Source organism: Grampus griseus (genome assembly GCF_964374135.1).
Source record: "Grampus griseus genome assembly, chromosome: 1".
Taxonomy (NCBI): domain Eukaryota; kingdom Metazoa; phylum Chordata; class Mammalia; order Artiodactyla; family Delphinidae; genus Grampus; species Grampus griseus.
In genome coordinates, this window is record NC_139017.1 from 98474608 (window position 1) to 98488611 (window position 14004).

The following is a 14004-nucleotide window of genomic DNA, read 5'->3' on the forward strand; positions in this document are numbered from 1 at the left end:
CCTCTGTCAAAAACCAGTTGTCCATAACTGTGTGGCTTTATTTCTGGACTCTCTATTCTGTTCCATTAATCTATTTATCTTTCTTTATGCTAATATGACTTTGTTTTGATTACTGTATGGTTTACAATAACTTTTAAAAGCAGGAGTCAGCCTTCCAACTTTCTATTTGCTTTTGAATGTAAGTCTTTGTACCTTTTTAAAGACATTGTTTCAATATGCAACTTTAATTTACCAGAATATTCTTATGTAAGAGTTAATACTCTATCATTTCATGTAATATAAAAACCTTAGGCTGTAAAATTCCATTTATCTTCACTTTGTGCTAATCACTGTCATATAAACATCTATGTACAGAATGAACCACATAATTCAAAGGTTTTCTGTATACCTAAACAGTCTTTCAAAGAAGTTTAAAGGAGTAAAAGAGATAGCTTTTTAAAATTTTCACACATTTATTTACCATTCCTGGTACTCCTTGTTATTTCCTGTAGATCCAAGGTTTTGTCTAGTGCTATTCCATTCAGCCTAAAGAACTTTTTTTTCTTTTAATGCAAGGTGTTAGTCTCCTGTGAGATATCTTTTTCTTGCTTGCTTGTAAGATTTTCTCTTTATTATTAGATTTCAATATTTTGATTATTGTGTGCCTTGGTATGTTTCTTTTTACTTATCCTACCTGACAGTTTTCTTCAAATTTTAGAAGTTTTCAACTATTACTGCTTCAATTACATATATTTGGCACCATTCTCTTTACTCCCTCTCTGAAACTGCAATTACATGTATGTTAGACTACTTGATCTCCCCAAAGATATACTTTTACTCTCTCTGGAAAACTGAGTAATTTCTATCAATCTGTATTCAAGTTCATTAACCTTTCTTCAGTTGTCTTCAAACTGCTGTTACTCCCAACCAGTGAATTTTTCATTCCAAATTCTGTATTTTTCAATTAGAGCATTTCTATATGCTTTCTTTATAGTTCTTTTCTCAACACATTCTTCCATGTTCATTATTTCAATATTTTCTTTTATAGCTTTAAAAATATTTATAGTCCTTGTCTGCTAATTCCAATATCAAGGTCATTTTGAGGTCTATTCTTATTGAATGCTTCTTCACAGGATTCGTAAAATTTGATGGTATGCAGGATATTGTGGATGATAGTTGTGGGAAGACTGAATCATGTTGTCTTCCTTAGGGCACATTGTTTTATTTAGGCAGGCAATTCAATTACTGGTGAATCCTTCATGTCTTGTCAGGCTGGACTATCAGAGTTTATTAACTTAGTCTTATGGCTGTCACTTACTATAGTGTATGATCCTTTCTCTTAAGACCTGAGCTTTTTGCAGTCTAAACAGAATGTCTATCTGCAAGACATATGCATTCTAACTACCCAGAACTCCAATGTCTCAGAGCACTGCACAACCTATGGAATCACCATTCTAGCTCTGACCCACAGCTGGTCATTTCTGATAGACCAGGAGAGTCTCAACCTACACATATGCAGCCCAGCCATTATTCAAAACTCTGAATTAAGTAAGAATCCCCACACCAAATTCGGCCCTCCAACCAATGCCCAAACCCCTGGACAAGTTCCTTTTTCAGGATCCTTCTCCATAAATCCCACATGTCTCAGCAGCTTTGAATTCCAATCTTAGTCTCTTCAGCACAGTGAGACCTCCATGCTTTACTTCAGCTCCACCTCCATGTGCTACAACAGTAGGGTACCCCAAAGCAGAAAAGCCAAAGTATTCATGAGACTCACTTCATATGTTTCCCTTATCTCAGGTTTCATTATCTTGTACTATTTACTCATCAATTCCAGACAACAGCTGTCCCATATATTTTATTCAGTTTTGTAGTTTTTGATTTTGGGGAAAGATGGAAAGAAGGAAAGGCTGCTACCAGTACTCTGTCATAGCCCTACATATTAATTTAGAAAACATTTCCATTATCAATCATTAAATGTACTATTTCAAAAAACATGAAACTGGCAAAGCAGAGATACAGATATTTGAGCCTGTTTGTTCAATTATTTGTACATGGTACCTTAACTATCAAAATCATGGCCTAGTGACTTTGCTTTGTAATCATGACATGGAAAACTCAGTAATGATGATGTGCAGAAAAATTCATCTTAACATCATTATAACTATATTTGAAAAATACTTCATTATAATTTTTGCTTAATTGTCAGGGATGTGTACATGTGCACTGAGGTGTACATATACACAAGCATGGCTACCTGAAGGAAATCAAAATGCTTCCATTCTTTTACAATCTTTATATTGCCCAATACGATTCCTAAAACAAGTAATTCAGAAAAGGGTTTAGAAAAAAGAAACTTTGGCTTTAGGTAATAATATAAAATGTAGGGTTATAAGGCAAACTAATTCAGTCATCATCAGATTCAAATTTGGTCCATTGGCCATAAAACTAAGCTCTAAAAATTAGTCTGTATTTATTTATAGACAGACATTACAACCAACCAACAGTAATGTTTCAAACATATAAAGCTTAAACACCCTAACTATGAAGATTAAATAAATCATTTTATATTTCCAAGTAAATAAATAAAGGAAACCAATCCAAAGAGTTAAAAATACTGTTACCACACAGAAAAAAGATTTAAAGCACATTAAAAAAACAGCTATGCAACTGAATCTTATGGTATTTTTTTTTTACAGTTTGGGCTTTAGGATTTATGGGATAGAGAAGAAATACTTAAAAATATTTTATGACACACAACAGAAGCTAAGCACAAAAGTACAAAAGGAGTGAGAGTGAGGGAACTTGTAACATGAAAGAAAAAAAGGTTACATTTTTGTGATTAAAAGCAATCAGATTTAGTTACTTGCCCACAAATCACCCACTTCAAGGTTTTTTCACTTGACACATACATACTATAGTAAAATTTCTCTAAACTGTTTCAACACAGAGTATTTAAAAATAAAGGCTATTCTGGTAAAACACACTAAACTTTTAACATTCTGCTCTGCAAAATGGCAAATTATGAGACTGTTAAGAGAGTTAACACTTACCTGTAACCACCATGCTGCTCATGTTAGAGTTTGGACTACTGAGAACACTGCCTGAGAGTAGTTCGTCAGATCCTCTCTGTTAAAACAAGAACAAATTAGCATAAGACCCCTTTACATTTAAAAATATTAATCTGAAAGTCTGTCACTTATCTGGTAACTTTTCAAACAGTGTCTGAAAAACAGACACTGAAAAACAAATGTCAAAACAAATGTCAGGTGTTACACTACTGGGAATAAAAAATTTAATCCCAGAATAAAAAGTTAACTCCACTCTCCTATCCATCTCTTCCTTTTCCACAAAGCCAACAGTGTTTCCTTCCTTCCATTCACCCAAGTCCAACAGACAATAAATAGGAAAACTGATTAGGTTTCATAATCAGAAGCCTTGGAGAACTACATCATTTTTTTAAATAAACAAACTAATGCCACAGCACCTGGACTTTCTCACAGACACTGTGAATCCTTCAGCCTCATAGCCCTTTACTCATCCAGATAACTCAGGTCTTTAGAAAATGAGAACTTCACAATGGTGAGTTGGACAACTCATTTACATGAGCTGGACAATTCATTTTCATAATCATTAAAATTAAACAATTAGGTATATATTCCAATGGCTAGAACACTGTAAACAAAGGCAAAAATCTATGGAATGAGAAATTTCCTTCTACCAATATAAAGAGATTGAATCATGTCTTTAAATCCTTTAAAGAAAAGGTTAAAAATCGTATGTTCTCAGAACTGCACAGTTGTTCAAACCAACCAATGTTGTTTCAACTATTTTAAAAATGTGTGTACATATAAAAGTATGTGTGAGCAGACTAATATTTAAAATAGCTAAATCAACTGTTTTGCATATTTTAAGTATGTGTATACTTACATACATGGGTAATTAATATTTAAAATAACTAAATCAACACTGGCTGATTTAGACAATCAGGACAAAGTTGAATGCAACCACCAAAGTAGAAAAAAATGTACAAGAGATAATTTACCAAAGCATTTTACAAAGTCCAAAACAATCCAAATTAACCATAAAATTTATGTTAATTTGTGTTAAACTCATACTTTAATAAGCTGTATTATAATAAGTATCACAGTGATGAAAAAATATTTATACGTCATCCCCTTTTTAAAAAGCTTTCTACTTGCTAGCATCAAGTTCACAGAAATACAAGCATGAGAAAAATAAAAACATAGTATCAAGTCACGTTAATACCATATTTACATCATATTTAATTTTTTAATCAAAGTATGGAAGATTCAGCATGGCATTGTTTTATAAAGACATGATATGATATACAGAATTAGATACTTTAGAGATCCTTAAAGTGTGGTCCCTAGAGCGGCATTAGACCTGGAAATTTCCTTAGCAACATATGTTCTCAGATCCATCCTAGATATACTGAACAAAACAATGGAGACAGGATCCAACAACCTGAGTTTTAACAAGCCTTTCAGATGCTTCTGATGCATGCTGAAGTTTAAGAACTGCTGACATCCATTATTGGTTCACTATCAACAACAAAAAATTTCCTAGTATTTTTAAAAAATTTTTAGAACACTTTTAGGTTTAAAATAAAATTGAGAAAAAGGAACAGATTTCCCATATACCCGCTGCCACCAAAGATGCGTCGCCTCCCCCATTATCAACATCCTCCACCAGGCTGGTACATTTATCACCAAGGATGAACCTATTTTGACACATCATAATCACCCAAAGTTCTGTTTAACTAAGGGTTTAATACTGTACATTTTAATACCTAAGGGTTTGGACAAATGTGTAATGACATATCCGTCATTATAACATCATACACAGTATCTTCACTACCTTAAAAATCCTCTGTGCTCTGCCTATTCATCCAAACTCTTCCCAACCCCTGACCTTTTTGTTGTCTCCTCAGTTTTGCCTTTTTCAGAATATAGCTGGAATCACATAGTATGTAGCGTTCTCAGTTGGCTTCTTTCATTTAGTAATTTGCATTTATGGTACCACGTACCCCTCATGCCTTTTCATGGCTTGATAACTCATTTTGTTTTACTGCTGATAATTACCCCATTGTTGGGACGTACCACGGTTTATTAATCCATTCACCTACTGAAAGACATCTTGGTTGCTTCCATGTTTTGCCTATTATGAATAAAGCTGCTATTAAGATCCACGTGCAGGTTTCCGTGTATACGTAAGTTTTCAACTCCTTTGGATAAATACCAACGAGTTGCTGGATCGTACAGTACGAGTATGGTCAGTTTTGTAAGAAGAGCCAAACTGTTTTCCAAAGTGGCTATATAGTTTTGCATTCCCAATATATGCGAATTCCTGACACTCCACATCCTTGCCAGCATTTATGGTTTCCAGTGTTCCAGACTTTGGCTATTCTGACAGTGTAGCAGTATCTCATTGTTATTTCAGTTTGCATTTCCTTAATGACATATGATGTGAAGCATCTTTTCAAATGCTTATTTTCCATCTGTATATCTTCTTTGGTGAGATGTCTGTTAAGTTCTTTGGTCTATTTCCTAATCGGGTTGTTTTCTTATTGCTGAGTTTAAAAGTTTTTTGTATATTTTGGATAACAGCCCTTTATCACATGTATCTTTTGCAAAAGTCCAGCTTATAAATTATTTTTTTCATGGATTATGTCTTTGGTGTGGTACTAAAAAGACATCTTTATACCCAACTCATCTAGATCTTCTCTTACCTTATCTTCTAAAAGTTTTATAGTTCTGCATTCTATATTTAGGTCTATGATCCATTTTGAGTTAATTTTTGTGAAGAGTGTAATATCTGTGTCTCAATTCATTCTTCTGTACATGTATGTTCAGCTGTTCCAGTAGCACTTGTTGGGGAGACCTTTGCTCCTTTGTCAAAAATAAGTTGACTATATTTATGGGGGGGGGGCTCTATTCTGGGCTCTCCATTCTGTTTCACTGATCAACCTGTCTGTTCTTTCACCAAAACCACACTGTCATGATCACTGTATCTTCATATTAAATCTTGGAAGTTGAGTGGCATCAGTCCTCCAACTTTGTTATTCTCCTTCAATACTGTGTTGGCTTTCTGGGTCTTTTGCTTTTCCATATAAATTTCAGAATCAGCTTGTTGACATCCATATAACTACTCGCTGGAATTCTGATTGGGATTGCACTGAATTTATATATCAATTTCAGAAGAACTGACATCTTAACAATACTGAGTCTTCCTATCCATGAACGTGGAATATCTATCCACATTTATTTGGTTCTTTGGTTTCATTTATCAAAGTTTTGTAGTTGTCCTCATGTAGATCTTATATGTATTTTGTTAGATTTATACCTAAGATTTTCAAATTTGGGGGTGCTAATGTAAACTGTATTTTGTTTTTAATTTCAAATTGCACTTGCTCACCATTGGTATACAGGAAAGCAATTTACTTTCCTATTAATATATTAACATTGTACCCTGCAATCCTGCAATAACTACTTATCAGTTCCATGAAATTTTTTGTCAATTCTTTTGGATGTTGTACATAGACTATCATGTCATCTGCAAACAAGTTTTATACCTTCCTTCTCAATCTGTATACCTTTAATTTCCTTTTCTTGCCTTACTGCATCAGCAAGGAATTCCAGGAGGATGTTGAAAAGAAGTGGTGAGGAAGGACATCCTTGCCTTGTACTTGATCTTCATGAGAAAGTGTGGAGTTTCTCACCATTAATATGATGTTAGCTGTAGGGTTCTTTGTCAAGTTGAAGTTCCCCTCTGTTCTAGTTTAGTGAGAATTTTTATCATGAATGGGTGCTGAATTCTGTCAAATGTTTTATCCTCATCTAGTGATATGATCATATGATTTTTCTTCTTTAGTCGATTGATGTGATGAATTAACCTAGTTTTCTTTGTTTCTATGACAATTATGCCATATGGCATTTAAGAAAAAGGATTCCGTAGTTCAGCTTTCACCTACTATGTCACTGGTAAATTACTTACCTGTTCTAAACCTTAACTTACTCATTTGAAAAACAGAGATAACATCTTATCACAGTCCTTGGGCTCTGACAGGTTTCAGGACTGAGACTAGCCCAACAACTTTCTCCTCTGGAGAAAAGAGAACCATGACAGAAAGACATGGGACAAGGATGTGAATATCAAGTTCCTGAGGAAAATGAGATTCTCAGAGAGAAAGGAAGGTTCTCACTCATGTATTTCTGGCCTCCACGAACACAAAGGTGCTACAAAGGAGGTGGACTGAGCGCTACATACCTGCTAAAAGCTGTGAAAGCACAAACTCATACAACCAATAAAAATATAAAATACATATAATGACATACCGAAGAGGATCAATAAAACCAAAATTTGATTTTTTGAAAACAAGACAACAATAGACAAACTTTGGGTGAGAATTAGGTAAGCAAAACCAAAAAAACGTAATTATATATCATTAGGTCATGGAAATAAACAGATGAAAAAAACTTAGCCCAGTGAATAACCTCATGGAGCATACTGATACCATTTTCTTACAACTGCAGGACTTTCACTTATGAAAAATCAACTTCTAGGTTATTTACACCACTATGTTCTGCATTACCATTTTGTTATAGTGGTTTAGCCTTTACCCTAAAATATATATATCTGTAATGTGAAAAAAACCAGCACTGCATATTTTAACTGGCTATCTCTATAAGAGTAAAAAAGACAGAAGAAAAAATGAAATTGGATCCCCACCTCGTACAATAAATGAATTAAATTTTTTTCTGATGAATTAAGAGACAAACGCAACAGATAAGACTTTAAAATTTTTCAGAAGAAAATATTTTATGTTTATACATGAGTATGTAAGTCACAAAAGTGGATCACATACTATGTAATGAATACCTCAGTAAGTTCCATAGAGAAGAAATCATACAGATCATAATATCTGGTCAAACACAATAAACATATTTTAATGAAAATAAGAGAAAAAAGAAAAATAGAACAAAATCTAATTGTTGTAGTTTATTCAGATAAAATTTTGAAACTGTTCCTAACAACCTGAGCCAAAAATAGAATCAAACCTTCAAATACAGATTCCTATGAAAATTTAGACCAGTTACTCATAAAAAAATAGGCAAGAGATAAGATTAGTTTTCAGCACACACGAAATGGAAATTATCCTTAAACAGAAAAGTTGTTTCATCTTGCTCACAGTAAAAACAAATTCAAATTAATACTAGATTTAGATGCCATTTCACCTCTCAGACTGACAAAACCCCAAGCATTTGACAATATACTATACTATGGCTAGGGGGAACTGAGGCACTTGCATACTTTCTATACAGTGGTATAAAGAAATGAGATTTTCCATATATACCCATGGAGTGATTTCCAGAGTGTATTTCTCATTAAGTAAAAAAGGTAAGATATTAAACCCTGTGTATTCTGTGCTACCTTTTCCCTAAGATGGTGGGAGCTAGCACGTAAAAAGAAATTCACATTTACTTCTACTAAATAAAAGAATAAGCCAAAAACTAGTGAAAATAGATACCCATAAGGGGATAGAAAAAGCAAAGTAGAGTGGACAGGAGTGAAAGACTAGACATCCATGAATGTATCTTGTTTTGCAGTTTTGACTTTGGAAAATTTGTTCAACATGAAAAAAATTCCCTAAAAATGAAAACCAAAATGTAACAAATAAACCTAACTATTGGCTTGGTGGTAGAACCGCACACAGAATTATCTCAATAGATTTAAAAATTCTGTGATTTTACTACTATACATTCTTTGCAAAATACACTTTAAGGACAAAAATAACTGCAAACGTCTTAAAACTGTATTACAACGTTAATGTTAACACTGATGTTGCTTTTTAAAGAAACTAGTATATATGCAATTATGTTAACACTAGCAAGCAAGAGTTTACAACATACAAGAGATACAAACAAAAAACTGGAAGAGGAAAAATTGTAAAATTACATACAAACTGGAAATAAATGAGTTCAAATATATTTGTCTCAAAAAAATTTTGTTAGCTTTGTGAATTGAAAAAAACCTTAAAACAACAACAACCTAAAAGCAATTGGCACCTTTGCACCCACATTACTGTGGTCTCTAAGGACCAGGTCTCACCAAAGGACCATTCTTTTTAAAGAAATGGCTAATTGAAGTTTTGGAGGAAGAAATGATACTTTAGGTAAGTATCAAAATTACCGGTATTATGAGCTGCTGCTGGCCCAAGATGAGAAAATTTAAACATTTTTAAAGGAATGATCATTGCAATAAGACTGGAATAAACGTAAAAATCCTTGCCTTCACAGCGACCTAACATCAATGCTAAAGAACTCACATTACACTGGAGTTACTGGAGTTACGAGCTCATGAGGAAAAATTTTTTAACTGAAAATCTACCCTGCTTTTCTTTTGATAAGGGTGTTTCAGTATGACCAAATGTTTGATGAAAAAAGTTCTTCCAACAGAAAAATATTTTAAAATATATGCAGGAGAAAAAAATAATATCACCATTTTTGCAATACCCAATGAAATTACTCAATTATCAGCTACTAAAGCCCACTAGGTGAAAGGATGATAGAGCACTCTACACTGGATGCATCAAGCTGAGGACACTTGAACCTACTGATAAATGTCAGTACTGAACCTACTGATAAAACATCACAAAGAGGTAACTAGACATGTTCCTCCTGGTGTGATACATTAGAAATTACAGAGTACATTTATAAAATATTCTTGCTAAAAATTAAACCTGAATCCGATCAAGCCTCATCTAACTACAAGTACACAGGAAATACAAGACATGGGAAACACACAAAATGACAACATGAAGGTATAATCAGCAAAATTATAATTTTCAGAAAATTGTACAGAATAGATGACCCAGTTTCTCTAAAAAAGAAAATCAAGAAAGGGGGAGGGAGAAGGAAAACTGACATAAATAGACTTAAAAGAACCAAATCAACATGTTGACTTTCCTTGATCCCTGATTCAAAGAGAAAATATGAAAGACTTCTTTAAAGTGACTGGGAAACTGACTACTGTTAGACATTAGATGATATTAAGAAATTATTTTAGTGATGGGGTGGGATTGGGCAAAATAAGTGAAGGGGATTAAGTGATACCAACTTCCAGTTATAAAATAAATAAGTTACTGGGATGTAATGTACAGCTTGGGGAATATAATTAATAATTTTTTACAGTGACAGATGGTTATGGTGATCAATCTGTAATGTATGTAAATTTTGAATCATTATGTTATACACCTAAAAGTAACATAATATTGTATGTCAAATATACTTCAATAAAAAAGGAAAAACTTATTTAAAATTTTATTAGGTATGATGATATAAATGTCATCTTTAAGAGATTATATCTATTAGAAATACACATTGAAGTATTTAGGAATGATATAAAATAATCACCGAGATCTGCTTTAATATTCTCCCACAGGAAGGCAAAGGAAGTATATTATTATACCATTCACCCTACTTTTGTATACCTTGAAGCTTTCACAAAGCTTAAAAAAGTGAAAAAGCTGTAAGACGTTGATGAAACACATTGAAGAAGACACAAATAAGTGGAAAGATATTCCATGCTCATGGACTGGAAGAATACTGTTAAAATGTTCACACTACCCAAAACAATCTACAGATTCAATGCAATCCTTATCAAACTAAAGATTTAGTATAACTAAGCCCCTTGGCATCAGTCTTAGCAATGACTTTTTGGCTTTGACACCAAAAGCAAAGACAACAAAAGCAAAAATAAATTTAGACTATATCAAACTTTTAGCTGCTGCAGAGCAAAGGAACCCACCAACAAGATGAAAAGGCAACCTACTGAATGGGAAAAAATATTTACAAATCATAGATAGAAAGTTAGTATCAAAAATAAAGAACTCATACTACTCAGAAAAAATGAACAGTATGATCAAAGAAGACACAATAGACATTCTTCCAAAGACACACAACCAACCAACAGGAACATGAAAAGGTGCTCAACATCACTAATCAGGGAAATGCCAATCAAAACCACAATGAGATATCACCTCACACCTGTTAGAATGGATATTACCAAAAAAATAAGAAATAACAAGCACTGTCGAGGATGTGGAGAAAAAGGAAGACTTGTGCACTGATGATGGGAATGTAAATTGGTGTACCCACTAAGGAAAAGGAAAACAGGTTCCTCAAAAAATTTTAAAAAGTACAACTGTATGATCCAACAATACCACCTAAGTATTTACCGGAAAGAAATAAAATCACTATCTATAAAAGGTATCTGCACCCTGTATTCATTGTAGCACTATTTACAACAGTCAAGACATGGGAACAACCTAGGTCTCCATCAACGCATGAAGAAAATGTGGTTAATCTATACAATGAAATACTATTCAGCTATAAACAGAAGAAAATCCTACCATTTGCAACAACATGCAAATGAGGTCATTAGGCTAAGTGAAACAAGTCAGAGAAAGACAAACACCATATGATCTCATTTATATGTAGATTCTTAAAAAAACAAACAAAAACCCAAAACACTGAACTCACAGATACAGAAAACAGTGGTATCCAGAAGCACAGCCAGGCCTTTTAGGGAGGGACGGAGGGGGGATAGGAATTAGTGAAGGTGGTGGTCAAAAGGTACAAACTCGGAGTTATGACATAAATGACTCCTGACGATATAATGTACCGCATGCTGATAATAGTTAATAATACTGTATATTTGAAAGTTGCAGAGAATAAGTCTTAGAAATCCCCATCACAAGGAAAATAATTTAACTATGTGTGGTGATGGATGTTAACTAAACTTATTCTGGTAATCATTTCACAATATATACATACATCAATTCATGTTGTGCACCTGAAAATAACACAATGTTTCTACATCAATTACACCTCAATCTTAAAAAAAAAAAAAAGAAAAAAGAAAAAAGGGAACTCTTAAAAGTCAAAGCTTACTGCCCAAACTATCAACTGATCTTTCTTCACCTTGAATGCATTTTTAAACAAGAAAATAAACATGTTTGGGATGGAATTTAAAGTGGACAAAAAATAATAATACAGTAAAATAGATCTAGTGTGGGCAAAAAAAGACAAAAACATAAATTAGTGAATCATGAAACAAACAAAAAAAATTAACAAAAGCTGGTACTTTGAAAAGACCAGTAAAATAAGGTCTCTGATAAGGAAAAAAAAAAAGAAAAAAGATAAAATATGAATGTGTACTGTTAATAAAAATTTAAAAAGGGAGAATTTAAAAATGCTATAAAATTCTGGGAAATAGAAAAGTACATCAATAATAGAAAAGTAAATCAATAGAAAAGTAAATAGAATAGAAAAGTAAATCAATAACTTTGGAAAAAAATCAAACTGGCAAAGAAGCATCTCTCTTTCCTCATGCCTACACATAAGCTTTTAAAAATCCTTCTAACATGTAGGGAAAATGATGGGAAGTACATACAGTGCTGATTAGCTTTGGTAAAATTATCAGTGAATTAATTAATTATCAGTGAATTTTCCTTTTTGCCTAAAGCATTAAGTTTCTGCATTAAGCATTAAACAAAATAGTACGGAGAAGTAAAGGAAAAATTCTTCAAAGAAAAATATCACTGTTCTCTCCAGCTCTGCCATCTTATTTTTTTGATAATACAAATACAATACTCTCCAATTAACTTATAAATTTAGTACAACTATAATCAAAACCTGAAAAGTCTTCATGGAACTTAGCCAACTGATCTTAAAAATATATATACAGTGAAGAAAATGCCAAGACAATTTTGAAGTTGCAAAATTCACTCTCCAAGATTCCAAAACTTACTGTGATGCCACGTTAAATTAAGACATTTGGGTAGTAAGACAGTAATAGACAATGAAACAAGAGATACCCCAGGGAAAGTTTCACACATATATGGAAACCTGACAACTAACACTGCAGATCAGTAGGAAAATATGAACCATTCAACTGAGTTTGTACCAGATTTGTTAGCCATTTACAACACATTACACAAAAATTAAATTACATGTAAACTGAGGCCCTAAATGTGAAAATCAAAATTTAAAAATTTTCAAAATAAAATCCAGAAGACTATATAGTATCAAACCTTGAGTTTAAGAAAGATTTCTTAAAACTAAAACGTAAATTTAATGTTAAAATTTCCTATTCTATTCATCAATGCAAAAAAATCAAGCCACAGACAGGAAGGAATTTATCTGTACCATATATAACTAACAAAGCTTTAGTACCCACAATATACAAAAACTCCTAGAAATCAGTAACAAAAAATAAAAACTTCAAAGTTGACTTCTAATAAAGGGCTCCTTCTAAATAGGATTGACAAATTAAAGAACTACAATACCAAGCATCACCATCATTTGAGCACTTACAGCCATTCTGTGCTAAATCTTTTACATATTATTCAATCTTCAACATAATTTCTGAGGTAGGTCCTGTTAAACCCATCTTAAAAGTTGTAAAACTGAAACTCAGAGGTTACCTTGTTCAATGTTAGAGGCCAACTCTAGTCTGTTAATTCTACATCACGTGCTTTTAATTTGACAAGCCCTTCATTGAAAAAAATTTCTTGTCCACCATCAGTAATGCCAATTTATGTTTAATTTTAATATATTTCTATTATAGAAAATTTAATTGGACTTTCAAGATATACTTCTTTGTATATATCCTTTCAGAATACTGACAAACAGATGTCTATTGAGCAAACTATGCTGAGCATAAACAAATTGAAGAAAAAGTTATTACAAAATGTTCTTGGAAAAAACATCACACAGACATATGCAAAAAAAAATCAGATATCATATCTTCTAATGGAAAAACATATCACCACTTATAAAATATTACTAAAAACAGAAAGAGAACCTGATGGTCTGTAGATCCATCTACCAACTGACTATATGGACAACATAACAATTACAACATCAGAATACAATCAGTATATGCAGACTATGGACAACTCTGTAAGACCAACAACCAGTTTTCTTCAACAATAAAATG

General features: G+C 32.8%; 1 protein-coding gene across 2 annotated transcripts in view; it reads right to left on the reverse strand.

The window, feature by feature from the left end:
- Nucleotides 1–14004, reverse strand: part of PTBP2 (polypyrimidine tract binding protein 2) — an 80506-nt gene that overhangs the window by 55833 nt on the left and 10669 nt on the right. For both annotated transcript variants that reach the window (XM_082653610.1, XM_082653609.1), the window contains exon 3: nucleotides 3033–3108. In XM_082653610.1, coding sequence (XP_082509736.1) covers nucleotides 3033–3108 — 76 coding nt within the window. The remainder of the gene's footprint in view (nucleotides 1–3032; nucleotides 3109–14004) is intronic.